A 26,638-nucleotide genomic window follows, 5' to 3' on the forward strand; every position below is an offset into this window, starting at 1 on the left:
ATACATTGACAAAATCACTTTTAAAAACATGTGGCCCCCAATAAAGTTTAAAGTAAAGCGGAGTATCTTTGAACACTTTTCAATTCAAAAGCTTTCTCCATCTAGGAAAATCAATGGAACAGGCCGCTCAATAATTCTTTGACCAGTTACTGCTTGGGTATGTGGTTTGTGTTTTTCTTGATATATTGAATCTCAATAGCTGAGAAGTAATTTCTTTTCATCCTCTATGAAAAGGAAACATGGTTCAATATGGCCTACTGAGGGAATGAATGAAACACCATGAAGCGCATTGATTATTGATTATTTTAAATTCTTGTATATTATGTCCATGTTATTTCTTTTTTTTTTGTCATCTACTCCATTATGCTCTGGCAAAACATATTTTTCTACCCAAAAAATGCCAGAAAAAATGTACTTCAAAAATCGATCGATCAGCATGACCCTTCCAGTGTCAAACTAATCATACTGAGAGTTTAAGTTGTTGTTTGTTTTTGGGACTTTTTTGTTTTTTGTTGTTTTTTTAAAGGTCACTTTGAACGATCGATATTTGAAGGACTAGTTTTCTGACCAAAATCAAAACAAAACAACAACAAAAAAAAACTTGTAACGACGGTGTAATGGGTACGACACAAAGGACATTGTAGTCTTTCAGAGCCGTATTGTTCATGGAATTGAAGTTCGTCTCGGTTTCTGCAGCATTAAGCGGACATTGACAACCTCTTGTTGCCTTCCCGAAAGGTTAAACTGACTCAGGTACTTCGCTGAGTGAACAGATGAGTCAGAAAAAGCAATTCTCCTCATAGTGGGATTAAACTACATTGTTGGGTGAACAGAATAAGAGTCCGAAAAAAACAATTCAAAATGATCCCTCGCTTATGAGGATGGTGCTCTACCAATTGAACCATCAGGACCCTTAACCCTTTCCTTACCAACAATAGGAAAATCGTCACATACGATGCTACCAAAATTTTTATCATTTAGTGCATCATAAATTTGAACGAAAATATTTTGTTACAGTTATAAAATCTTGACACTGTGATGTAGAGCTCAATTTGCTGAACAATATTATGTATAGAATGTACTTGTTGCTTTTCTGTTTGAGTTAGAAAAATCTGTTTTTGTGTTGGGTGGGTGTGAAAACCCAATTATCATTAAGAGCAGTTACGTCATTACAACAACTGCGTTGATGCGAATGAACTGTCCACTTTACCTCACTTCACAGCCACTTCATACAAACGGTCAGTTGGCCTTTGTATTTCAATTTGGACTTTCATCCGAAATAGAGCTCAGTTCTTTTGATTGTAAAGCGAGTGCTCTACCAAATGAGCTCTCCGGACCCCCACTCAAAGGTTTAATTTATTGGCAGAGTAGCCGCCTTGCGTGCGAGCGAATCTGTAATTATCTTTAACCCTCACCCCCACCCCTACATTCTTTGCAAAGAATAGGTATTTGATTTAGAGCTATCTAACATATTTTTTTTCTTCTACGCTTCAAATCCTGATAAAATCCGCATCCATGATCAAAATCTTTATGATCCAAACGACCATTTTACCCTTGTCGTCTTTATTGTTTATATAGGGAATCACGTTTTGATGCTTGTTATTTCTTCTTTTTAAAAAAAAATAACTCCGTTTTTATAAAGCGAAATATTCCCCGCAATAAGCGATTTTAAAAGGATCCCAAGCCATCTTAACAATATAGGATAAGCCATGATGCTTCCATGTAAGGCGCTAATACAAGATTTGTGAGACAATACAGGTACTCATTTCTCTGCTGTCAAGAATATGTGAGTAAAAATCATTCAATAACTCAACGTTGTGCTCCCAGACAGGACTCGAGCCCGGGACTCACGGTCATACAAAGGATCACGAAGCCAACAAAACACATTTCTAAGATCTGTGAGTTTTGACACCAACTATTGTCATAATTAAAGCAATGAGACCTAACAGACACATATGGAACGGTCAGTGACACTTAATCATCCACACATTCTCTCTTATCTTATTATTTTCTTACTCGTTCTTACATAGCCGCTGACACATACACTGGCCATTGTTATGTTTTGTAAAAACCCACCAGCCCTGAAGAGGAATAACAATAACAACAACAACAATGATAATAACTTTGTGTATTCCATATTATATTCTCATATCTTGTTGTGGGACACTTAACCAACGTGTAAGACATCATAATATTACTGATATCTACAGGTCTTGTAGTGAGCGGAAATGTGATGTGGCCAATTGATAAAGCAGATGGTTTTATAAGATCACTATGGACGAACCAAGTTGTTGAGTTCAGATAAGGTCAGGAGAAAAACAAACAAAAAACAGAGAGATCTATTTAACAGAAGATCATTTTGTCCTAGATAACGTTGTTACACCATGCCCATCCATCGGTGTCGAGAGAGAAACTTGTTTCAATAGGCTCGACGGGTGTTAATCAGTGTCACATGACTAATACAATTACAATTTCAGAGCGATTCTATGACCTTAGAAATTGATTAAAATTAACTGAAAAAAAAACACATGTAGGTCGTAAGTTTTAGATTGAATTAAACTTAAATGAACATGATTTGAAATGAAACCCCTTTTTAGCAAAAGTGATAGACAGATCGGATAAATGGAATGCTATGGCGTGTTTTTAAAAAAAATGTAACAGTAACATGTCTATACTTTGTACAAGACAACGTAAATACTTCATCGTGATGTTCTAAAAATAGTTGCACAATATTAAATCCACTGCTCAATAGTTTTTAAAAATCCAGTAGACGATTCAAGAATTAGAAGAAAAAAAAAGACCAAAAACAATGTTTTTAAAAAGAGAATGCACTCCGCCGGCATTTATGAAATTACCTCAAGTAAGCGAAACGAGAGCATTATTTATAAAATGTGGCATGTTGTATTTTCTGGCACTTTTTCACACGCTATTTTCACACCTCAGGCCGATCGGTATTTGTCGGCATTTACCTTGTGTCTGGACTCCCATTCAAAGCGATACCTACCGATGTTAACGACCTTACACAAACATGCCGAGGATAATATGTACTCAAAATTTAATGTAAATGTACGTGGAGTTATGAACTAACCAGGAATGCCTCGAAAATACTTCTTCACAAATGGTCTTATGCGCAATTTAGAGTGAATTAAAAAATTTAAAGACTTAAGAATGGAAAATAGTTTTTAAAATGTCTTTATTCCTCACAAAACTTCCTCTAAATAATATTCTTAACCTTTATACAGTGCTGCAACCCCTACCCATGCAAATGTGTAAAATCGAGAGCCACAATGAGTAAGATTTTGATCAATACTGAAAACCATAACGAACTGTTATCCAGATGATCGGCAACAAGACCATACTAGAAAAATTATAATCGATATTTAGATTGATGAATTAATAAACTTATAGAGCAGTAAAGTTAGGTGCCCCAAACGTAAACAATAACAAGTTGCTAGTGATTTCCGTTAGGGACCGGAATAATTTACGCACAATATAGGTCTCCCAATTTTGTAGTTTGAGTTGTAGGCAATACACTTTCAGTATTGAAAATATGTTTACATAAAATCTAACAGTTGCAGAAATAATAATATAAGGCTAAATTATTATGAAAATCAGGCTCCGAATAATTCTCGTTTTGTTCACACCAGCGCAATAATTTGCTCTGGTCTAAAAATAGATAGACTGTAACTTTTGATAAATTTTAGAAAATTTTACCTTTTGTTCCATAAAATATCCATATCTAGACATTATTTGATGCATGATCGAGTATTTATGAATATGTGTTTCTTTTGCCACCTAACAGCCAAATTTTAAAGGTTATTTTTTTCTATTATTTACATTGGAACGTGAGCTGTCAAGACAGGAACATGTGGTTTGCCACGTGGTTCTCGACCTTTGTTTACGTTTGGGGCACCTAACTTTACTGCTCTATAGACAATATAAATGGTATCGACTTCCAGAATCAGATATGACCCAGACAGATAATATTTTATTTAACTGCCAGCATAATCCACAGAGTCAGGAAACACATCAACATTCACTAAAAGAGAGTATGACTTGAAAAAAAAACTATTTAAATTATAGAAATTGAACAATGCGTACTATCTTCAGTAAAAAGTGTACAATGAATGAAAATGCGTAAAAATACGCATTTTTACGTAAGGTTGGCAGCACTGTCTTTAACTATCTCTCTCTCTCTCTCTCTCTCTCTCTCTCTCTCGTCGCTCTCTCTCTCTCTACACACACACACACACACACACACATATATATATATATATATATATATATATATATATAATGAATTTGATGATAAGTCTATCAACTCAAAATTTATGATTCATGTGTTAAATAAAACTTGAACTCAATTTATTTTGTATTAACAGACTATACACTTTCGACTTCGTACTTGAACTCCTTTGAGTTTTTTTATTTGGACACGGAGAGATATTTTCTGCATTTAATATCTGCAATATTTCGCTCACTAATCGTAGAATTCTTTCCTAATATTAAGAGTGGAAAATGATTGATATATAGATTTTAAGAAATTGAAGATTTTCAAAATACTGAGAGGAATTAATTAGGTATCGATTCAATGCTAGTAGTCCCACCTCATTGTCAATCTCGCTAACCGGAAGGGTGACACATAACACACGTGTTAAAAATGATGGCGTCTGTTTTCGATGGGTTTTGACGAAACGAATTTGATTTTTCGATAAAATAACCACGATATCTAAACAATCCCATAATGCACACAAACCATATTCATGTCAATTGTAATCACCACGCAAAATTTGGCGACGATTGGTCCAGTGGTTTCAGAACCTTAGCGATTTAAAAAATCCAATTTGCCAAATACAATCCTCTTTCCTCATAAACAGCGCTCTATTAAATCATATTTTATCATATACAGTGTTGTTTTAGCAGTTTACTTCTCGGGGCCGAACCGGTAACCATATATAAAAGAAAAACTGGAAGAAAGCGAGAATTTTGATGTTGATTCTCTAGGAACAGATGTTTTACCCAATCAAATAAAAAGGCTTAATTCTCCTCTTTGAACTCGCATCCAATAACTCATTTCATTTTCCTTGGGTCTATTTCCATGGTCACGTGGTGGGTTATGAACCAAGGTAAATGTTGTCCCTATGACCGCATCGATGTTGAAGTTACACTAATACAAAACACTAGGGAGCAATTCATAAACAAATTACTTCTAATACAGTAACAAAAAAAGGGTCAGATTTTCCGAATATTTGAAGTCATGCTGAAGAAAAATAGAACCTTTAGATTCTCTTTGAAATTGAAACACGTGACAACTTGTTTATACACAAGTTTATACTTTAACCTTGCCCAAAGGAATAAAAATTCGATCTTGTTTGTCAGAAGAAGAAAAAAAAACAGTTCAAGGGTTCTGATGGTATCAAATTAGTATAACTGATGGTCTGCTGGTCTTAATAACTTTACCATAGCACCAATTAGAAACACTATATGAGAACAACAATAATAAATAACGTCATCTATTGCCACTAATGTATTCTCACCTGTTTCGGTTCCGGACATTTACCTGGTCTTGGACTTGGAATCGGAATTTTAATCTCCACCCCTCCCCTATCCTCTCAGGTGTCAAGGATTACCTGTTTACAACAATTACTGATTTGTAAAGAGATAATAGATTTCATAACATTTACAGCAAGTTTTTGTTTCACACTACATCAATGGGTAATTCTATATCGTGATATTTGTTTGTTTTCCCCGTGTCTATATTGAGATTCAGATTTTTGGACAAAGTAAATGGTTTTTTGTTTCCTGATTTAGAGAAGAAAACAATTAGAGAATCCCAGTTAGGGTCATTTACCACTCAGTTCATAAATGGTCTTCTTGAGCTAATGACCACAAAAAATCAACAAAATTTCCGGAAACGTGATTACTTTATAAACGGCAATTCCATACGGAAGCGACCTTTCTTACTTGATGATGAATGTTGAGATTGACAGCTGTCATGATGTTGTGATGAAATCTAACATTTATTATTACTTTGCGGATATGTTTAAATTTAACACGGGCTATTGCAGCATCACCTCATTGTACTTAAAACTCAATATGTAAAACTTATTACCATTGTATCATAAGGTCATTGATCTTTTACTATGTCATGAGGAAAGTTGAAGTAGGACACTGCCCTTCAAATGCCTTGGTTGAGAATTTAAAAAAAAAACAGACGGTAAGATCATTTATTATTGTCATGAGAATTGACAGTAGACTGATTACTCAAGACGATCGAATGTGTCCGGTTGGAATTCTTTGATTAATTTTGGTAATCGTAACAAAATGTTGGATCTTGCGCTTTATCATTTCCCTGGTTGACATACGTTGAGGAATGGGGAATGACTTTTTAGTAATAAAGACATCTTGTGATTGAGACTTTGAAGACATTTCATTGATGCCAAAATTTAGTAGAATTCTACAACTGTTTGTAACTAGTTCAGTGAAGACTGTATCGTACGGATGGACAGATCATTTGAGTCTAGAACATTGCAGAGATCACAAATTTAAGACTCAGACCAACGTATACTTATCACTTGCTCTTCTGATAACCGAAATTGTTATTTCATATTGTTGAAAAGGAAAGACTCTCAAACCAAAGCAAAAAATGCAATTCCTGCAATTGAAAAACAAGCCCAAAAGTCCTTTAGGTTATCTATGTGCTCTTAGGTTTTAATAGTTTGTTTTTGAATTTTTTTGTTTATTTATTTTGCTCTCAATATTTTAGAATTTGAGCATAGCACGTCTTAATTACAAGTGCTTTTAAAGATATTAATTTTGGCTAATCAGTACCTGTAGCAAAACCCCATCAAAATGGAATCAACAGATAGTTTCCGCGGATCGGAACTGTAAGGGGGCTGATGATTAGTATCGACATTTCCACTGTAATACAATAAAGGTGATAGTTGTTGAATGAAGACCTCCATATGCATTTACTCTATTCCAAGTGACGAGTTGGCGCATGATAGGTTGATTTAGTGCCATAAATGTGTATTTTAATTCATGAGACATAAAGGCCGACAATTCTTTCCCCTCACGCGCATGATAATATACGTCATCTATTCCAGGCATTTGAACTACTGACTTTGGCAACGATCTGAAATGTTCGCCTCTGCTCGGATCTAATTACAACATTTTCTTCGTTCTCAAAGTCTAATCCCCTTGTTTATGCCAATAACATAAAAACACATGTCCTCTTTTAAAGAGAAAATTATTTTGTCGAGGGGTTATAACTTTTAAAATTAGCAATAAATAGACATGTTTGCCAGTGATAATAAGAATTTACGCCAAAGAAGATAATTTATTGAAATGGAAATAAACCTGTAGTAAAATGACAAATTGATTGATGAGGTGTTGCACGATTTGCATAGACAGCAGACTTTGACTGACAAGTCTCCTGATATTTTCCAACCATGCGTTATGGATGGAAATAATACACATGTCATTAAACCTTTACATTTATTTCGTAGACTAGATGTCAAAATGCTTAAATCAAATCTTGCTTTGGGCACGGAAGACATAAAGTAATAATCATACAAGGATTACAAAGTGGATTGATCTGAACTGTGGCATATCAATGCATGTAGATTTTTTTCAGGTATTTTAAACGAAGCAGATCGATAAATAGCAATATTTTTTAGTTTATATGTAAATATAAGAGATAAATCTTTCTAAAAACATGATTAATGAATTATTTTGTTTTACGATATGTTAAGATAAAACATAAGAATAAAGAAAAATTGCGTTCGTGTCTATTTTCCAAAACCAGTTTTATTGTTTACCACGCAATATTTTCTTTACTTAACTATTTATCTATAGTATTGCAATATTTTTTAATAATCTATAAACTGTTTGAATAACCAAAAACAAATCAAAACAAAACGTAAAATACATAATCGTGTTCTTCTTTGTTTGGATTATGAATTTTATACAGCCCTTTTGAAGCGTTTTGAGATGAGTTTATACGGAACACGCAAAACAAATGTATACATTAATATCATAAGTAGTTGTATTATTACTTCTATGACATTTTGATGGTAATAAATTCAACTTTCTATTGAATCTTTAACAAAAGTCTCGTATTTCATTGTTTGCTAGAAGTATTGTTAATTGTGTGTTATAGCCCAATATTTAAAGCCCTTTACAGGCGGTCCAAATCAAAGGCACCATTTCTAATGAATGACAAAACATGACGCCTAAGACGGCGCTGTTATATTTTTTTTTCGACAGAAACAACACTATTGAATTAAGAGCCTTTTCCAAGGATTCAACTTTGTGCAATCCAAAGCAGGACTCGAATCGTGGACCCACCAGTCCAATGGCGAGTGTCATACAAGACCACAAAACTGTACACTTTATAGACTAAAGAATTTCGGAATGATTTTGTTTTCTGACATGTTTTTTTTTTCCTTTCTGCATTGCATCTCACTTATCATAAACAACTTTTCTGGGTTTGATATCTTTGTATTCTTGTATTTCTAAGCAGGATTTATTGGACATTGACATTATATCAATTTTCAAGTTTGTGATCTGGGTCATATTCATCTGACAATTTTACCTCCAGGTTATTGAATAAATCAAAATAAATAAATTATACATACATATATATATATATATATATATATATATATATATATATATATATATATATATATATATATATATATCTTCTTCTAGGTTCCATGCCTGGTCCAGGCTTCGGATACTGCATGAATTATCTCTCTCCATTCCTCCCTGTCTCTTGCTTTTTCAAACAGCTCTTGGATTGTTAGGTTGGTGAAGCCCTTCAGTTGGTCTATGAGTGTTTTTCTTTGTCTCCCCTGGGCGCGTTTACCAGGTATTTTTCCACAACTTGCCAGGTATTCATTCTTATCTTTCCTTACTATGTGTCCGAAAAAGGATAGTTGTCGAGCCGCTATTAAGGGCATTAGTTTCCTTTGTTGGTATGTTTGTTTTAGCACTTCTTCGTTCGATATTCTCTGCATCCTTCTCAAGCACCACATTTCAAAAGCTTCAATGTTCTTTTGTGTTTCTGCATTTGTAGTCCAGCTTTCGCATCTGTATAACAAGATTGGCCACACGTAGCACTTCAAGACTCGGAATCTAATCCCGAACGACATCTGTTTGTTTTTCAAAATGTTTCCCAGGTCCATGAAGGCCTGTTTGGCTTGAGTTATTCTTGCTCGTATGTCTCGGTTACATCTTCCATCTGTTGTCACTATTGAACCTGGTATTTAAAACTTTCTACGTTGGTAAGTTGCTCGCCGTGAATCGTTATATTGCAGGTGTTGTTGTTTTCGGGGTTTTTCTGTATTACCATGCATTCCGTTTTGGTGATATTCACTTCCATTCCCTTGGCTTCACTATCTACTACCACTTTGTCAACAATCTTTTGAAGTTGGATTTCTGATGTTGCAATGAGTACCGTATCGTCTGCGTATCTTATATTATTTATGTTGTGACCTCCTACTTTTATTCCCTCCATATTAGTTATGCCCCTCATGATTGTTTCTTGGTATAGATTAAATTATATATATATATATATATATATATATATATATATATATATATATATATATATATATATATATATATATATATATAATGGATGAGCATGAGCTAAAAGTTCAAAGCCACATATTAAGTTGTCGACTTAATGAGATTATGGCTTATTTATCAAGAACGTTTACGAGGTGTAACAAAAGAATTGACAAAATATCAAATAAAATGAATTCCACCACCTTAGCCCACAGGTTACCTGATATTGGCAGGTAAATCGCTGGATTCCACGCGATAAGACAAATAAACATGTAGAGCTATAGGAATGAAATGGACTGGGATAATATAACAATTATTGTCAACGGATCAAGATAATGTAAACAAAGGGGCATAACTGACAATTAACTGTTGAAATGAAAGGATTTGCGTGAGGAGATGATGAGATTTCACAAAACGACTAGATATTCTTTGCCAATTATTTCCATCCATTTTTATTTTACACGCTTTGAATTTAACTTTTATTCTTACCCAGTGGAACGTTTGGTTTCTCTGAGTTTATAAAAGTAAATTAACTTTTGCCAGGCTCTAATTCAGGAAAATAATCATCTACAAACCATTGTACTTGTATAGAAATCGTCTTTAAATCTGGCCGTCATCATAAGCAATACGCGTTTACAAACGAGTTGAGTGGTACAGTAAAATTTGTGAAAAGTTTCTCAGCATCATTATCCTTCTCGTCTTGGAAATAAAACTCGTATTGGCACCGGAGTCAATGCGTTTTTATTTATAGGTTTCAGGTCAACGTGCCCCACCTTAGAAAATCGAAATTAGATTCTAATTTTAGACACAACGGGGCATACGTCTCACCGACACCTTCCATGATGAAGTGTAATGGAGTCATCAGTTTTGTACTCGTGCATTATAAATAACCGTACGTAGCTTAACTAATTAACTGTCGTTCGCTGGAAAAACACGTATTTAGAAATTTAGCCAGAAAACTTGTCCTTCTGATATCAATCAATTTAATTGACCCTGATCTTGACAAAAAAAAAGACAAAAAAAAAAAAAAACCAAAAAAACTCTCAAACCTGGAACCACACGAGGTCCTAGGTTTGAGAGTTTTTGCAAAGCTGAAAGTCATTCAAATCGATCGATATTTGATGGACAATTTTTCTGGCTAAATCTTTTTCACTGCGTGTCTTTCCGGAGTACGGCAGTTAACTGGTTAACCAAGTTTGCGAGGTTTGGATTTCAAAATAAATCTGACAGTGCATAATGCTTTTGAGTAGTTGGGAGTGGGGTGGAGATTGAGCATTTTGAAAAATGACAGATTGAAATGTGGAGAGAGAAGAAACATACATCCATCCACATAGTACGTATCCACCTGTACGGTCGGAGTGACATAGTTATAATTATAGCACTTCTCTCTCTCTCTCTCTCACACACACACACAGAGTGTGTGTGTATGTGTCTCTCTCTCTCTCATTCTCTCTCTCTCTTTCTTTCTCTCTCTCTCTCTCTCTCTCGTTCTCTCTCTTTTTTCTCTCTCTTCTCTCTCCCTCTCTCTCCACTCTCTCTCTCTCTCTCTCTCTCTCTCTCTTTCTCTCTCTCTCTCTCTCTCACTCACTCTCCCGCCTTCGCCTCCCCACCCCCTCCCTCTTATTGGCTCCAATTTTTTTTTGTAAGAAACGACTTTATTTAAATAAGAATATGGAATCTAAAATATCAAATTGCCGAAGTTTCAAGTCTGGGTTACGACAATAGATATATAAAGAGAAGATCTGCGTGAAACACCTTTATGGTTAACCACAATACACTGCAATAAGGCTTCAATAATAAATCTGATAAATTGACCTCATTGTCATAACTTTGAGACTGAACTTTGTTGAGAGTTTATGTACGGTCTTCAGTTGTGAATACATGCAAAAAGTACTCCGTTGAACTTGAACATCTATTTGATATATTATATTTATCTGAATATTGTCATACTCTGGAATGGTACTTATCTGAAAATTCGGCCATATTATATCGATCTATTTAAATGACCCTCATCTTGGCAAAAACTCTCAAACCTGGAACATCTCACGAAGATCAATATTTGAAGGACGATTTTTCTGGCCAAATTTTTAAACGCGTCTTTTCCCAGAGTACGGCAGTTTACTGGCATCTAGATACATATAATATGGTTACGAGAAGACTTACAATGCACTGTGTGGCATTCATTCGCAGTTTTTTTCGATGTTCACAACAGCGAGAGATGCAATGCCTTTCTACTGCAATTTAAGCTGTTAGATGATGATTGTGTCTGCCATTTTGATGGAATGTAAAAATATGAAATTATTCCAGCATTCATAGTCATGCACACGTCAGTCAAGAATGTCTGCATTAATTAAACAAACAAAATAAAAGCTTGGAAAGCGAAAGCCTGCTCTAATGAGAAGTTGGATTCATTGGGTGGTCTAATTCATTATATATCTATGCGGAGGTGACGCTTGATAATAAGATAGACATCTAGCCTATTACAACTAGGCAGAGAGTGGACTGGAGAAGTCAATAAATGTCAATCTGATATTGAAATTGTACTCAAAAATATAATTAGAAGCGCAACCAAGAAATCTAATACTGCATAAAAAAATAAAATATCTCATTTTAATTCAATTTTCAAAATATATACTAAAACTTCGTGGGCATTAAACATAAGCTGTTATATAGAGCAATATCCACTAAATGTGGTCAAAGCCCTTTACGAGAGATCCCAAACCAACAGCAGCAACACTTAACATGTAGAACGAGACATGGCGCATGTTGAGCGCTCAGACATTTTTCCCCAACAAATCCAGCACTTTTACCAGCCAGATAGTCATTTTTCACCTGAATAAAAGAGAAAATGTGAGTAAAGAAGTCCACTGCAAGGAGTCAACTTAGAGTTGCCTAGGTGGCTGAAGAAGGGTTTTGAGCCGAAACATTTCGTGTTTGGTATTAATTTTCTTCTATTTTGAAGCTGTTATATTCATTTTTTAAATTACTTTTTCCAGCTTTCTGGTTTGATTTCTCAGAGATATAAAACAATAAGTCTGGACAGAGAAAGCCCCGATAACCATCATTCTTCGTTCCGGGACGGGACAAGGTTGACGCGTTAGTTTGTTTTATCATTGTTTTATCCCAACTTTGGCTCTAACCTCACTAATGTCACCACCGATTGCGGCGATAATAGAGTATAATTTCATGGTAAAAGGAAAGTTATCTGCATTCCATCTCCAAGGCTGACAAAATCATTCGCTAACACTCGACGGGTAATATTAAAAATAGTAGACTGCTGTAGTGTTTTTCAAACAAAATCAGTTATTTCTTCTTTAAAATTTATACTAGGGCTCAAGGAAAATCTGTTTACTCCCGAATTATGATTATGACACTACCCAAACTCCACCATCAAGGGAACCTGGATTTGTAAGACACAATGCATACCACTAAATAGGTATCCCTAGGATGATGTAAAAGCTTTAAAATGGTATCGAAAAGTTGGCAAATAATGATGTTTGTTCAGAATAGCTTGTACCACTGTCTAGAATTTGCAATTTACAGTAAAACCACGCTATGTTGTCTCCATTCAACTAAACGGCTTTCGTTTATTATCGACAATTTATCAACCCTGGGATATATTAGTTTTTCAAAAATGATTAAAAAAAAAAAAAGAATAGATTGGTGATGCTTCCAACATTACTGTACTTTGGCAGAGAACACTTTTAGTCAAAATAACAAAACAAACAAACAACAAACACTGCTTTTAAAAGTCGATAAATATCCTGCAATTTGTCCAAAAAAATTATTTATTTTATAACATGGCATCTTTTAAAATTTTAAGTTTTAGACTTTTGAGAATAGAGGGTCATTTCAAATTTCAGTCAAATGTTTTCTGGTCAAAGTGGGTTGTTTTTTTTACATTGGTCCCGCAAAATGCATTTCACCGCCAAACACTCTGTGATCCCAACCGAAGTACATCCACGTCAGTCCCAAGCATAGCAGTGTAACGATGTAACAGAGTTCCACTGCATTTGAATTGGTTTCATGACTACATTCAGCCTTATAATTACCCGGTAGGGAAAACATCCGAGATACCATCGTTTCGTTTTACTAAGTTACTTAATCCTTCATCTTTCTTGACTGAACATTATTTTGTTAGGAAATGTTATCCACAGATTGGTAAGAGATACAGGATTGGTAAATTAACAGGTTTCGTTGACGATTATCTTATGGTTGTAAACGAAAAAGGGCGTGGTTTTGTGGCATGCATTAGTTCATTAGATTATGACATGGCTATTATTTGATTACCGATTATTTTAATTTTTATTTTTATGTGATTTGTTCGTTTCTTTATTAAGGGGGTTGTTGATTTGGTGTTTGTCTTTATAAATTTTTGTTGTTTTTTTGTGGGGTTTCTTTTCTTTTCTTTCCTTTTTTTTCTTTTTTTTTTTATTAAGATATTTTATTTATTGCATTATTATTCAGTTGGATTTTTTTTTCAACAGTCTATACCATGAGATATTAGTACAATCTATAACATGTTAATTCATTTCAGTAATGTATTCTTTCAATTCATCAGTTCTGAATATGTTATAAACTCTAAAATACTATATAATAAACAAATATGCAATGGATAAAAGAAAACATATAGAGGTCAACCGAGGGATTAAGTTGCTTGCTTTTGGGGAAAAAACAACAGATAACATATCGAAAGAGGGTTCCAAACAGGTTTTTTCGTTGCATGGTGCAATGCTTTATCTACTGGACCATCTCTCTCATTATATCAATACCCACAAACAATCCTTTTTCGACGTTCCTATCTAGCATCTGGCAAAATTTGACGAAACAACGTGTATTTTAATCTCTCAAGGCTACCCATACAAATATCTTTCATAATAAGGCCGACTGCGCTGACTCCATGCTAGCAAAACATTTTTTATTTATTTTGGTCAGAAAACTTTTACTTCATAAATCAAGATATTACGAATACGATTATCAAGATATTATCCCCCCCCCCTTTTTTTCTCACTCTCCCTAGTAAAACTTGAACCCGAGACTTCATCGGAGACGTCTTGGGTTCAAAGATATTAGGACAAGTTGAGGATCATCTTAATTTATCAATATTTGCAGTAACAGTTTTCTGGACAAAATAAAAAATAGTGTGTTTTGTCAGATTTTTGCGGTACTGTCGGGGATATCTGCATTGGGTGAAAGGATTAGAATCTAGGTTTGTATTGTCACAAATAAAAGCCAAACTAAAGCCTCAAAAAACGGTCAACGATGTCCGAATTTTCACAATATTTACATGACAATAGACATGGGATATTGGAGCATTGTCCAGTTCTTAAGTCGGTATTATAAGACAGTCTTTAATGGTTTGGAACAGAATACACAAATTCATAAATGGCCATTAAAATTTGTGTCGCAAGTTATTTAAACTTGCCATTATTCAAATTCTCTAATTTTTTCAAAACCTAATGGTTATATTAGAATTTTAAAATATCCGAACATTTCAATAATATGTAAAATGCAAATTTTAAACAAACATCAAACTGTCTAATTCTTAATCAATTCTTAATCGTCTTAATCTCGGGGTTTCTATTTTTGTTGTTGTTGAAAATATGAAAATAAATTATTAGGTAAAACAGTTTGAATACATACGTATTTGTTTTTTGTTTTTAATGTGAGCGATTTAGAATACCAAGATTGAACTTTTTCATTCTTTAACGATGATAATACATTTATTCATTTAAGTCATTCATTTACAATAAACATACAAAATGTTGACACACTTAGAAACATCTCTTTTATGCCCCTCTCATTATCACCTCCTCCTCCTTCCTCCCAACCCTATTTCGATACTTTTAAAAAAAGTGTTGACTTCTGTCTTTTCTAGTAATATTTTGCCTCTAGCATACACGATTCCATACAACTGTACTTTGAATATACACATATTATAAATTTTGGTCAGAAACTTCATCCTTAAAATATTGATCTATTAAAATGACCCAGCTTGTCCAACAACAAAAAACCCTCTCAAAGCTGGGATTTCCTTTTAAGTTCCTTGAAGTCCCAGTTTTGGGAGTTTATTTTTACAAGATGAGGGTCATTTTAATCGATCGATATTTGAAGGACGAGTTTCTGGCTAAAAAAATGAATGTGTTTTTTCCGAGCACTTCAGTATAGATAGTATGCAGATGACGCCACTCAGGCCTTTGTTATTGTTTTTGCCATCCGCGTTTGTGAGTTGTTCTCACTAAACTGTATTAACCAGACTATAAAAGTTCATGGTTACACAGAGTTTGTGTGTTGGTCCGTTATACTTCCGGATGGCAATGTTGTGAACTCCTTGGCCAAGTGCATTCTATCTATAGACTCCACAATCCTCTCCTAGTTTATTCAATTAAATCTAAAAACACTCATCGGAGAAAATTTCCACTTGACCCAAATAATTATATTGCTAATATCGTTTCAAAGTGTTTAATGCCGTTACTCAACATTCCAGAGTTCTAAAAACAAAATAATATCCTTTTCCTTTGATTTTTATTTCTTTAAGATGTACTCGTTAGAAAGAATATTTTACAAAACAAACATCATCAATTCCTGCAAAACGCATAAGATCTACCCAAAGGTTAATAATTGAACTATTTTCCCACTGTGAGAGATACTGAACTTTGTACATTATCGCATCTCCGTGGCCTCGTAAATTTACACACTCCAATTATTTTAAATACGGAGTATTTTTCATTGATCAAAATTTACCCATTCAGAAATAAAAGGTAGAAACAGGTACTTAGAGAAAATACCTAAAGCCTTTCTCACCTCTTATGGTGGTATCATTGAAAACACAGATCTTTGTTCCTTTGAAACATTATTATAGTGGCATATTTTTATGCGATATCTTTATATCTAAATATAGAATATTATAACGCGACCATTTAAAAAAAAAACATTTTGATTACAAGTATTGAACCAAAGACATCAAGATAACTATTTTGATATTTGTAAACAAATGAAATTGAACTTGAAAAATAGGTCAAAAGAATCGATTATGGGTTGTGATCAATCAACGTATTTCAAATAATACCTTTAAAACAAACCGTTGAAATAGTTCTTTCAGACATCTTGACATAATCACTGATGAGTGAGGTTTAATGATCTTGGGTAGCAATAATGAAAAAGAAACGTGTTTACAAGTGTAGGTGTATAATCCCATCCTTTTCAATCATAATAGCAACATTAGATTATCCTGAGTGCTGTTAAATGTTCCTCAATATCGCCTCAAGCATCGTGATTAAATTTATAATTGTCTTTTGACATCAGAATTTCTCATAATGCTACCTGGTTTGATATTATTATTTATGTTTTTTAATGTAATGGAAGAAAAGAATATTCGTATGAATTGTTTATTTAAATTTGAGCTTATGCCAAAAAGGCGTTTTTGAAACATTTGTTGCAAAATGATATGTACATTAGATTATTTTGAAAAGGTCTGAAAATTTTGGTTTTCTTCAGTTTCTCTTTTTTTTAAATTATGAAATATAATTGGCACAGCTTCATTTCCAGGGTGGATGTTCTGGCAATTGTAATCCTGATTGGGTGTTTTTGTAATGAACGTCCTGCCAGCTGTGTTGTATTAATTCCTAAACCCACATATGCTCTTCTTTGTCTACGCATGCTAAGATTTTTTTCATAAACGCATACCCTATATAAATAACAAATCATTTGACAAGAAAGATCTTATCAAATGACCTTCGAATATCCACCAGGACATTCATTGTTATGCTGGTCTTATTCCCATAAGCCCATTTATATGTTCGGTGCACGAATGGTCAGCGAGAAATCTTTTCTTTCGTCAGAGATAGGTTGCCCTTTTTTTAATCTGCTTGGCATTGCATTTAGTGGAGGTTTACCAATATAATTATATTTTATTTATGTAGTGGGAATCGGTCGGTCAAGGGTTTAACATTTCCAAACATAAACGAAATGATATTTATTTATCGGTAAAAAAATACGTGTGAATGGGGTCAATAAGAAGTCACAGTAGACACTATGAAAGTCAATATATCTTATAATAAATAGTGTTTATATAGAGCATATTTCCGTTGGATGGTCCTATGTGCTTTACAATAAAATCTCGGGGATAAAAAGAAGCATGAAAATATGACATACAAATATTAGCGACAGGTCTATAAATATATGCAAGTAAATATATATGTTATAAAAATACAATAAAAATGTGTCACGCATAACAGGGACATAAAATATATGACATATCGTCTCAAAACTGTATTATGCGGGGTGGTTCAGAGGCTAAAAAAAATTAATTTATTCTCAAAACTTATATTATTAGAAATCGGTCGGGTCAGTATGTTTTATTCAGAAGAATAAACAGACGTAGATTCCTAAAGTGCAATTGGATAAACTTTCACACTTCAACATTTTGACTTAATATTCACTTTTCATAATCGGGTTCATCTCGACTTCATACTGATTTTAGTCGTTGAGACACACACACACACACACACAAACACACACACACACGCAAACACACACACATACTGATTTTAGTCGTTGAGACACACACACACACACACAAACACACACACACGCAAACACACACAATATATATATATATATATATATATATATATATATTATATATATATATATATATATATATATAATAGATATATGAACGAAAGTGCGTGAAGCGGGGCTCAGATCCGGTACATTTCGCTAAACAGTGCAATGCCTTGACCACTTGGCCACTTCTTCCCCCCGTGTTCCTTTATCAGGTTACAAAAACATTTTCAAGTATTTTTAGAATGTTTTTTTTTATAGTGAATACTCTAAAAACTAGTTCGGCGACTTCACAAATAGAAAGTTTCCACTACGGCCATCTATCTTTAACTATTGCTTTCACCTTGCACGGTAAGAATTGTACTGTTATGGTAACTCTTGGACGATGTTACCTTTCGGTAACAACTCATCTCCATTACATAACTTGACAAAACTCAATAAACTAATGGCCAAAAATAGAAGTCTATTTATTGTATTCAGGACATTGTCTTGTATTGCCAGAATTGTCACTGGAAGGCAGACTCAGCTGGGAATGAAAAAAAAACCCCAGGATATTCTATTACAATGATGAGTATGTAGTATTGTGTGTGTGTGTCGGGAGGGGTGGGGGGGGGGGGGGGGGGGGGGGTAGCGGAACTTTGGATAAATCGTATGGTATAAATGCAAAAACGACCTGGGGTTTGTTTCCCACATTATCGCAAGCCCAATCTGCAGTATTGGGGGGGGGGGGGGGGGGGGGCGTGGAGGAGGAGGGGGTTGTTTGTAGTTGTAGTTGCTGTTCTCTTCTTTTTCTTTTTCTTTTTTTTTGGGGGGGGGGGGATAAGATAGGTCTAATTTAGACACTTTGAAAGTACTTCGCTTTAGGCTAGACGGTGGTGCACATATTTGCAATATATGCAGTTATGGCTTGATTTAATATTGTTGTAATGGACAATATTTGCGTCGGTTTGAGATCATTTCCATTACAACAATGAGACCATAACAATTTGGGCTGTCAGACTGCAAATAACTACACGCAGGGCTAGACCAAAATATTATCCAAGAAAAAAGCTGCATTGACAAAAGTTTTGCACCTATTTACGCTGCATTGCTTTATTCGAGGAATTCATAGCAAGAAGGCAAACAATCGAACAAATGCATAAACCGATCGACATAGATGACCAGGTGACCAAATAGGAAAATATCTCCCCTCCCCCACGCCCAAAGTAAAGATATGACAAAACCGGTGCTCAAACCCGGATCACACTGTCGATAATTCAATTTGTATCCATTTGATTTCTCAGCGTGGAAACACAAAAAATACGTTTGAATAACTTAACTCATTTACTGTCTAAACTCTTGAGTTCAAGAAGGTTCCATCTTGTTGGGGGAGTGGGTCATTTTAATCAAAGTTTTCTGACAAAACTGTTAAAAAGTCATTTTATCGATGTACGATAGTTTGTCCAATTGCATCGGATTAGTATTAATTCCTTCTTAATGCATGGCGATGATTTCCTGCATAGTCTTGACAATATCTCCTGGTGAGCGAAAGGATGTCCGATTAATCCTCAACACTACAACAACAACAAAAAAATAATAAAAATAAAAAATAAAAACTCGTCGAAATTACTTATTATTATACATAATGATATCATTATAGCAGACATGCGATCCAAAAACGTGACTCTATTGTTACCATTTCATATTCATTCCGTTTTGAAGAAGTAACTATTCAAGATTTAATCCTTGACCCACGTAAAGGGCATAAGGTACTGCCATGCTTTCAGTTTCTAACCCGTGAGACTCAACGGGGTGAAAGTACTCTAATGTTCTTCCATAAAGGCATACGGTATTCCATTGTGTCTCAAGATATTTCTGTACCTTTTTATATATTTTGTTAGCCAACTGCCACCGCCGGTCGAGTCTTTTGCATTGGGATAAAAGCACAGTTGGGTAGTTGGTGTCTCGCTGATGGTGTTGTAGCTTTGTATGATAAAAAAATGAGACGAAACCACAGTAGTAATCATATTCAATTTTCCTTTATTTTTTTTTCATATCTATTTTCTTCTTTCAGAATTCAATTATTGTGGGAACACGCCTGCCGATGTGGTCTTCATGATGGATAGCTCCAATTCAATCTGGGGCCCAGACTTCCAAAGACAGCTGGCCTTCGTGGCCAACGTGACCTCTATGTTTGACATTGGCGAGCATACAACTCGGGTAAGGGGAGATAAATATGTTAAAGGAGAATTCTCTGTAATGTAACTGACAACAACAACAAACGTTGTATCGAAAAAATAAAATTGGCCGAAAAATTTTAACTTGAAATAGTAGTAGATAAAGATGATCTTCTACGGTCAAAAACATTTAAATCGCAGAAATCCTTGAAATCTCAAGTTTAAGAATTAATTTATGTTGAGGATCATTTTAAATCAACGATAACTGAATTTTTTTTTTTAATCCGGCCAAATTTTTAGAAAGACGGTTTATCAGTGTACGGAAATATTATCATAATATGTATTTCATTGTTAAAGACAGTCATGGACAGACTTATCTGCTGTATATAGATATGAAGTGGTACATGGTGCATGCCAGACGGGGATTGTCTGCATGATGGGGTTCGATCGGTACATTAGTTTGCCATGCATGCATATTATGTGGCCAACATCCTCAAAACGTTATCGTGTCGAGATGAACCAAATGCTTAGAATTCAATTTTAAGCTCAACTTATACAATTCTAGCTGAGATAAATGGCTTAAGGGGCGGTTTGGGTCTTTTCTAAAAAAATTTTAATTACCTATAATGGGGGGTTTTAATCATTCTGTATCATCAATATAGGTTAAAAAACAACATTTATGGTGAAAATTTTTAATTATCTGTGTTGATACCCATTTTGCGATCTAATTTGGGGTCTGACATAAAAAAATATAACAATCTTGTGGCAAACGTTCCACAAAACCTAATAAAGGAATGACCTCCATATTCTTCCCTCTTGTCAACATTGTACCATAGTGTGTCACCATAGAGAGATTTTACGGCTTTAGCTTATGGAATTTTTATTAGATCATTACAAAGTTGAGAATCAAAATGTTATGACAAAATTGATGTAAAAAATTCAGATTTAGGATTATAATTTAAAATTCACAAATCTTATCAAAAATATCTCTCTATGGTGACACAATACATTATCTCTGTGATAACTGTGGAAATTTTCAGACAATTTCATTGAATAGATTCTGAGAAACGTTTGACACAGTTTCCCATACCCTTAGAAAACTGACATATTGAGAAAATAGCAAAATGGCTTCCCGTTTTTCACACTTTTCTTACTACCTGTACCATTTTCGACTGTGTTTTTCGTGCTTTTATAGTCTACTTTAAGAATTTGGACTTCAATTATATTATTTCTAAGATAATAAAATATCATTTTCCACCAAAACCTCAAAATCAAAATTTTGAAGGATTTTCCTAATAATTAGACCCAAACCTCCCCTTAACCAGTTAAGTGACATACTACGGAAAAACTTTTATTAAAATGTGGCCAGAAAACTTGTCTTTCAAAGATCGATCGATTTCAAAGGGAAAAACTCTCAAAACTGGGACTTTATGAACCCTGAATAGGCCCCAGGTTTTAAGGTTTTTGCCAAGATAAGGCTCATTAAATCGATCGATATTTTTAGAACGAGTTTTCTGGTCAAATTTTAAATACTAGTCTTACAGAGGACAGCAGTTAACTGGTTAGAATCCAAATTGACCAAAAAACCTCAGTCACTCTCAGAAATTATATTCATTGCATTCAAATTTATCCCCAGTTCTTTGTCGTCCCTTAAAAGATTAATTTTGAGAATTTCAGTCAACCCGACAATAATGCCTTTTTGGGGTGGTAGGTTAATAATTTCGTCAAACAGGATCATCATCTTTTATCAAAATAATATGGTTTCCTGCCTGCTGTTGATCCGGGGTGTGGTGGTGGTGGCCGGGGGAGTGGGGTATTTATAATACAATCACAGACTGTTGAGATGAGATTACGAATGATTGTAAGAAGCCCCACACGATAGCAGGTGGCTGCAATTGATTGCAATAGAAATTTAAACTTGAGGTTCCTTTTACACAAGAAAATATTGTGTTTTTATTTTATTATAAAGTAATACTAGTTGCTGTAGTGGTTGTGCCGGTGGTATTAGTAGTAGTAGTAGTAGTAGGGGTAGTAGTAGTAGTAATAGTAGTAGTAGTAGTAGTAGTAGTAGTAGTAGTAGTAGTAGTAGTAGCAGCAGCAGCAGCAGTAGTAGTAGTAGTAGTAGTAGTAGTAGTAGTAGTAGTAGTAGTAGTAGTAGTAGTAGTAGTAGTAGTAGTAGTTGCGGAGGATGGGCAAGGTGAAGGGTGTAATTTGAAACGCTGTTGCTCTCCATTACGAGGACACGCATAGGGTATTATTAGGCAGGTGTGAGTAAGATTGATACAGGTGGCAGTGGTGGTAGTTAGTTCTGCCATACTCTGAAAAAAAAAACTGTTAATAAAATTTTGGCCAGAACATTCGTCCTTCAAATATCGATCGATTACAACGACCCTCATCTTCTCAAAAGCTTTCAAACTTGAGACTTCATTGAAGTCACAGATTTGAGAATGATTGCCAAGATGAGGGTCAATTTAATCGGTCAATATTTGAAGGACAAGTTTTCTGGCCAAAATTTTATAAAAGAATATTTTTTCAGTACATGCCAGTTGAGGTGGAGGTGATTTGTTAGGGCGTCGTTGTACCGACAAATGACGGATTTTAATGGATGAGATAAATCATGTTGATGCGTGGCTAAAAACCAATGACCCGGAAGATAATCGATTTATCTGCCTCAGAAATAGGTGACCCACTGCATCTCTCTGGGAACATGGTGTGGTGACGAAAAGTGAATTTAATCAGTTAACTGATCACATTCTCTCTCAGTATTCAGGGTAAAATGAGTACCTGTATATTAAAGCGTTGCCTCTGTCGGGAAAAAAATTGTATAATCGCCTTACATGTCGCGTCATGCCGTTCTTACATGCTGAGTGTTGATGTTGGCTCGGGACCTCTTGTAAAGCGCTTTGAGCACGTTTAGTGGATATTGCCTTATATAAATGCTCTAGTTTACTTTCGAACAGATCCAGTTACCCTGTTATTCATAATCTAACAATGAATGTTATGCGGAAAATACATTTCTCTAAGTATCTAAGTTCATACCTCTATTACATTCATCATCATCATCATTGCCTTTTTCACCCTGGGTCAGGGTATAGGCCACAGACAAATAGTTTCCACCCTTCTCTATCTTGAGCCAACTTTTTTTATATCTCATCCAGGTCTTACCACTTCTCTGTATATCAGCTTCTTTAATTCTTCTCCATGTTCCTCGTGGCCTTCCCCTTGATCTTCTGCCCTGAGGGTTCCAGTCCAATACTTTATTTGTTATAGTTGAGTCATTCTTTCTAAGCGTGTGTCCAATCCACCTCCATCGTCTTCTTCCTATTACATTGAAATATGAAAATTGTGTATACCAATAGTAATCGTCTTAGTGCTTCTCCAACTTCTTCTCCTTCTTCTTCCCCATCAGGTTGGTCTGGCTACCTACAACGACAATGTCCAGCTTCAGTTCAACTTGAATGAATATTTGGACAAAAGGAGATTGTTGTACGCCATTCGGAATGTAAGTAAACTACATATTTATTATCTATTGCGACATTGACAAGATAGCTTTTTATTTTCAGGTTTCGTATTTCGCGTTAATTTGAGATCACGGGGAGAAGGATTAGGAGGAGGAGGAAGAGGTGGAGGAGGAAGACATGATGATGAAGATGATGATGATGATGATGATGATGATGATGATGATGATGATGATGATGATGGTGGTGGTGGTGGTGGTGGTGATGGTGGTGGTGGTGGTGGTGGTGGTGGTGGTGGTGGTGGTGGTGGTGGTAACTCTTGGGGTTGTTGTGTTGTTGGTGGTGTGTTTGATGTGATGATGCCATTAGCTAAAAATTAATCAAACGATTATAATAACATGCTTTAAACCTTTGTCCACAGGTTGCACAAACCCAAGGGAGCAGTACTGCCACGGACAAAGCTCTGCGATACCTTACCCGTCATATGTTCAAACCACGACACGGAAGCCGTCCCAATGTCGTGCATGTGGCCATCATGATTACCGACGGAAATAGCCGAAATCTTTTACGGACTCTCACTGAGGCTTCGAAAGGTTTGAGTCCGACGTATACTTATTTGTAGGTCTGATAATCCAATTCCTTATGGGCTCATTGTTGTAATGGAAATCTCAAAAAATGACGCAAAATATTGTCCATTATAACCTTGTTAAACTAGGCCTATAAGAGGGTTCGGGTGTCAGACCTGCATAAATGCACGTCGTTTGAGTCGGTTTTACAGCATAGTTAAAAAGATTATAGAGCCTCATGAAATATCTAAATATCAAATCTAAAATGAGAAATAGTATTAAAAGCCACAAGACCCATCACAATAAATAGACATTAACGATTACGTGCTATCCATTGGATATGACGATTCTGTTGTTGTTGGTGTTGTTGTTCTTGTTGTTGTTGTTGTTTGTATCCATAAATATATTCAATCTAATATCCCATCAACCATTCCATTGTGGTTATCAGCAGCTCTTTTTCTTGGTGTTATTGTTTGACTGCTGTGAGCATTTTAGACCGATACCAAATTTTACAACAGTATCATTCTCTGACAATATAAATCTATGATCATCCTTTACTCACTACACTTCCAAACGGTACTAAAAGTCACGTGATTCTCCAAAATTAAGCGATATTATCTTCAGAAAGAAATGAAGACATTGTACCGTTGGTTTATTGATGCTATGCGTTTAGGTAAAATAATCTAAACATATGCCAGCCTGATATTATTACCTACCAACACACAAAACTACGTGTAACCTTGAACGTTTATAGTAGGATTGATATAATTTAATGATTAAATAATCATTCAAATGGCTGTCTAAAAACAATAACAAAGAACTGAGTGAGGTCATCTTCTTTCCTTCTATATGGAAACAAAACACGTGCCGCTCTCAATATCACTTAGAAAAGCACTTGTCACAGATAGATTAGATGTGAAATAACACACAAAACATGTAAGGTACTTATGATGGAGTCAAGGAAACAACATCCGATTACGATGTCCTTGACCGATGGATGTTGGTGACTCAATGGTCACCAACACTAGTTAGAGAAGCCTCTAATATACAAGGGCCATAAAGCTAAACCACTACATTACAATAGATATGTTTTTTTAAATTAAAGAATTTATACATTATCATAAAATTCTTCACTGTTCAGTTTACATTGTGAAATCGAATATCGAATAGAGAGTAAACTCAATTGTACAAAGAGTGTTAGTTCTGAGCTATCTCTTCGGGAAATGAGTATTTCGCCTTACAAGCGTTACACTTATTATCAAATCTGATAACCGAACGCAATAACTGCCTCGTTGTAACGTTGTTGAAATGGAGTCTATATTCTAAGTTGGTGGGATAGTATATCCATTACAACAGGGAGCCCATGACAATTTAGGTTATCAGATCTGAAAAATAGACCGCTTTACTAAACGGCAACACATTATGTATAATTTGTTTAAAGCCACATGCTTGTTTAAGACCATAAGTCAGTAACGTTTGGTTGCATTGGTTAATAGACCACTGGAACACCATCGATACCAATGCTATTAAAATGTCTACATACATTGATGTACCAATTATTGTGTGGTAGCTAAGTCTCAGATTTTCGACGATTTATGCGCATTTTAATAAAAGCATCACAGTTGGAACATACTATCTACATGTGGCTTCACATCTAACATATCCCGTTGATTTATCTCGATACGAAAAGGACACAGTTAATATTGATCAACTAAGTTGCTGCATTGGGAATGATGATGATGACGATAATTATGATGATGATGATGATGATGATGATGATGATGATGATGATGATGGTGATGATGATAATAATAATAATAATAATAATAATAATAATAATAATAATAATAATAATAATAATAATAATAATAATAATAATGATAATAATAATAATAATAATAATAATAATAATAATAATAATAATAATAATAATAATAAATAATAATAATAATAATAATAATAATAATAATGATGATAATGGCCCTTTTTTAATTGCGCACGGTATCTTCAGTCATGATACTCTTTTATCCTTTGCAAAGCTGTATTTTTAATAATTATAATCTTTGATTTATAGGTAATAAGAAATCCTTGCTATTCTCATCCATCCCGCAGCAAAACGTCGAGGTGTCCATATCTTTGCCATCGGTATCGGAGATGAGGTCAACAAAATAGAATTGGCCAGGATGGCAAGTTATCCCTCAAGTGAACACGCCTTTCGAGTGGCAGGATTTGCTGTTCTCAACTCCATCCAAAGCAAATTAGCCGTCAAAACGTGTCAAGGTAAGCCAGCTGGGGTGGTATTTTTATATTTTCCTTT

At 34.7% G+C, this 26,638-nt stretch overlaps 1 protein-coding gene across 1 annotated transcript in view; it reads left to right on the top strand.

The window, feature by feature from the left end:
- Positions 1-26,638, top strand: part of LOC144969351 (matrilin-1-like) — a 217,998-nt gene that overhangs the window by 149,647 nt on the left and 41,713 nt on the right. The window contains exons 4-7 of the mRNA XM_078908460.1: positions 20,195-20,340; positions 23,707-23,799; positions 24,177-24,348; positions 26,434-26,601. Coding sequence (XP_078764586.1) covers positions 20,195-20,340; positions 23,707-23,799; positions 24,177-24,348; positions 26,434-26,601 — 579 coding nt within the window. The remainder of the gene's footprint in view (positions 1-20,194; positions 20,341-23,706; positions 23,800-24,176; positions 24,349-26,433; positions 26,602-26,638) is intronic.

This window comes from Berghia stephanieae, chromosome 3, assembly GCF_034508935.2.
Source record: "Berghia stephanieae isolate SIO BIC M18660-M18661 chromosome 3, UCSD_Bste_1.3, whole genome shotgun sequence".
Lineage (NCBI taxonomy): Eukaryota > Metazoa > Mollusca > Gastropoda > Nudibranchia > Aeolidiidae > Berghia > Berghia stephanieae.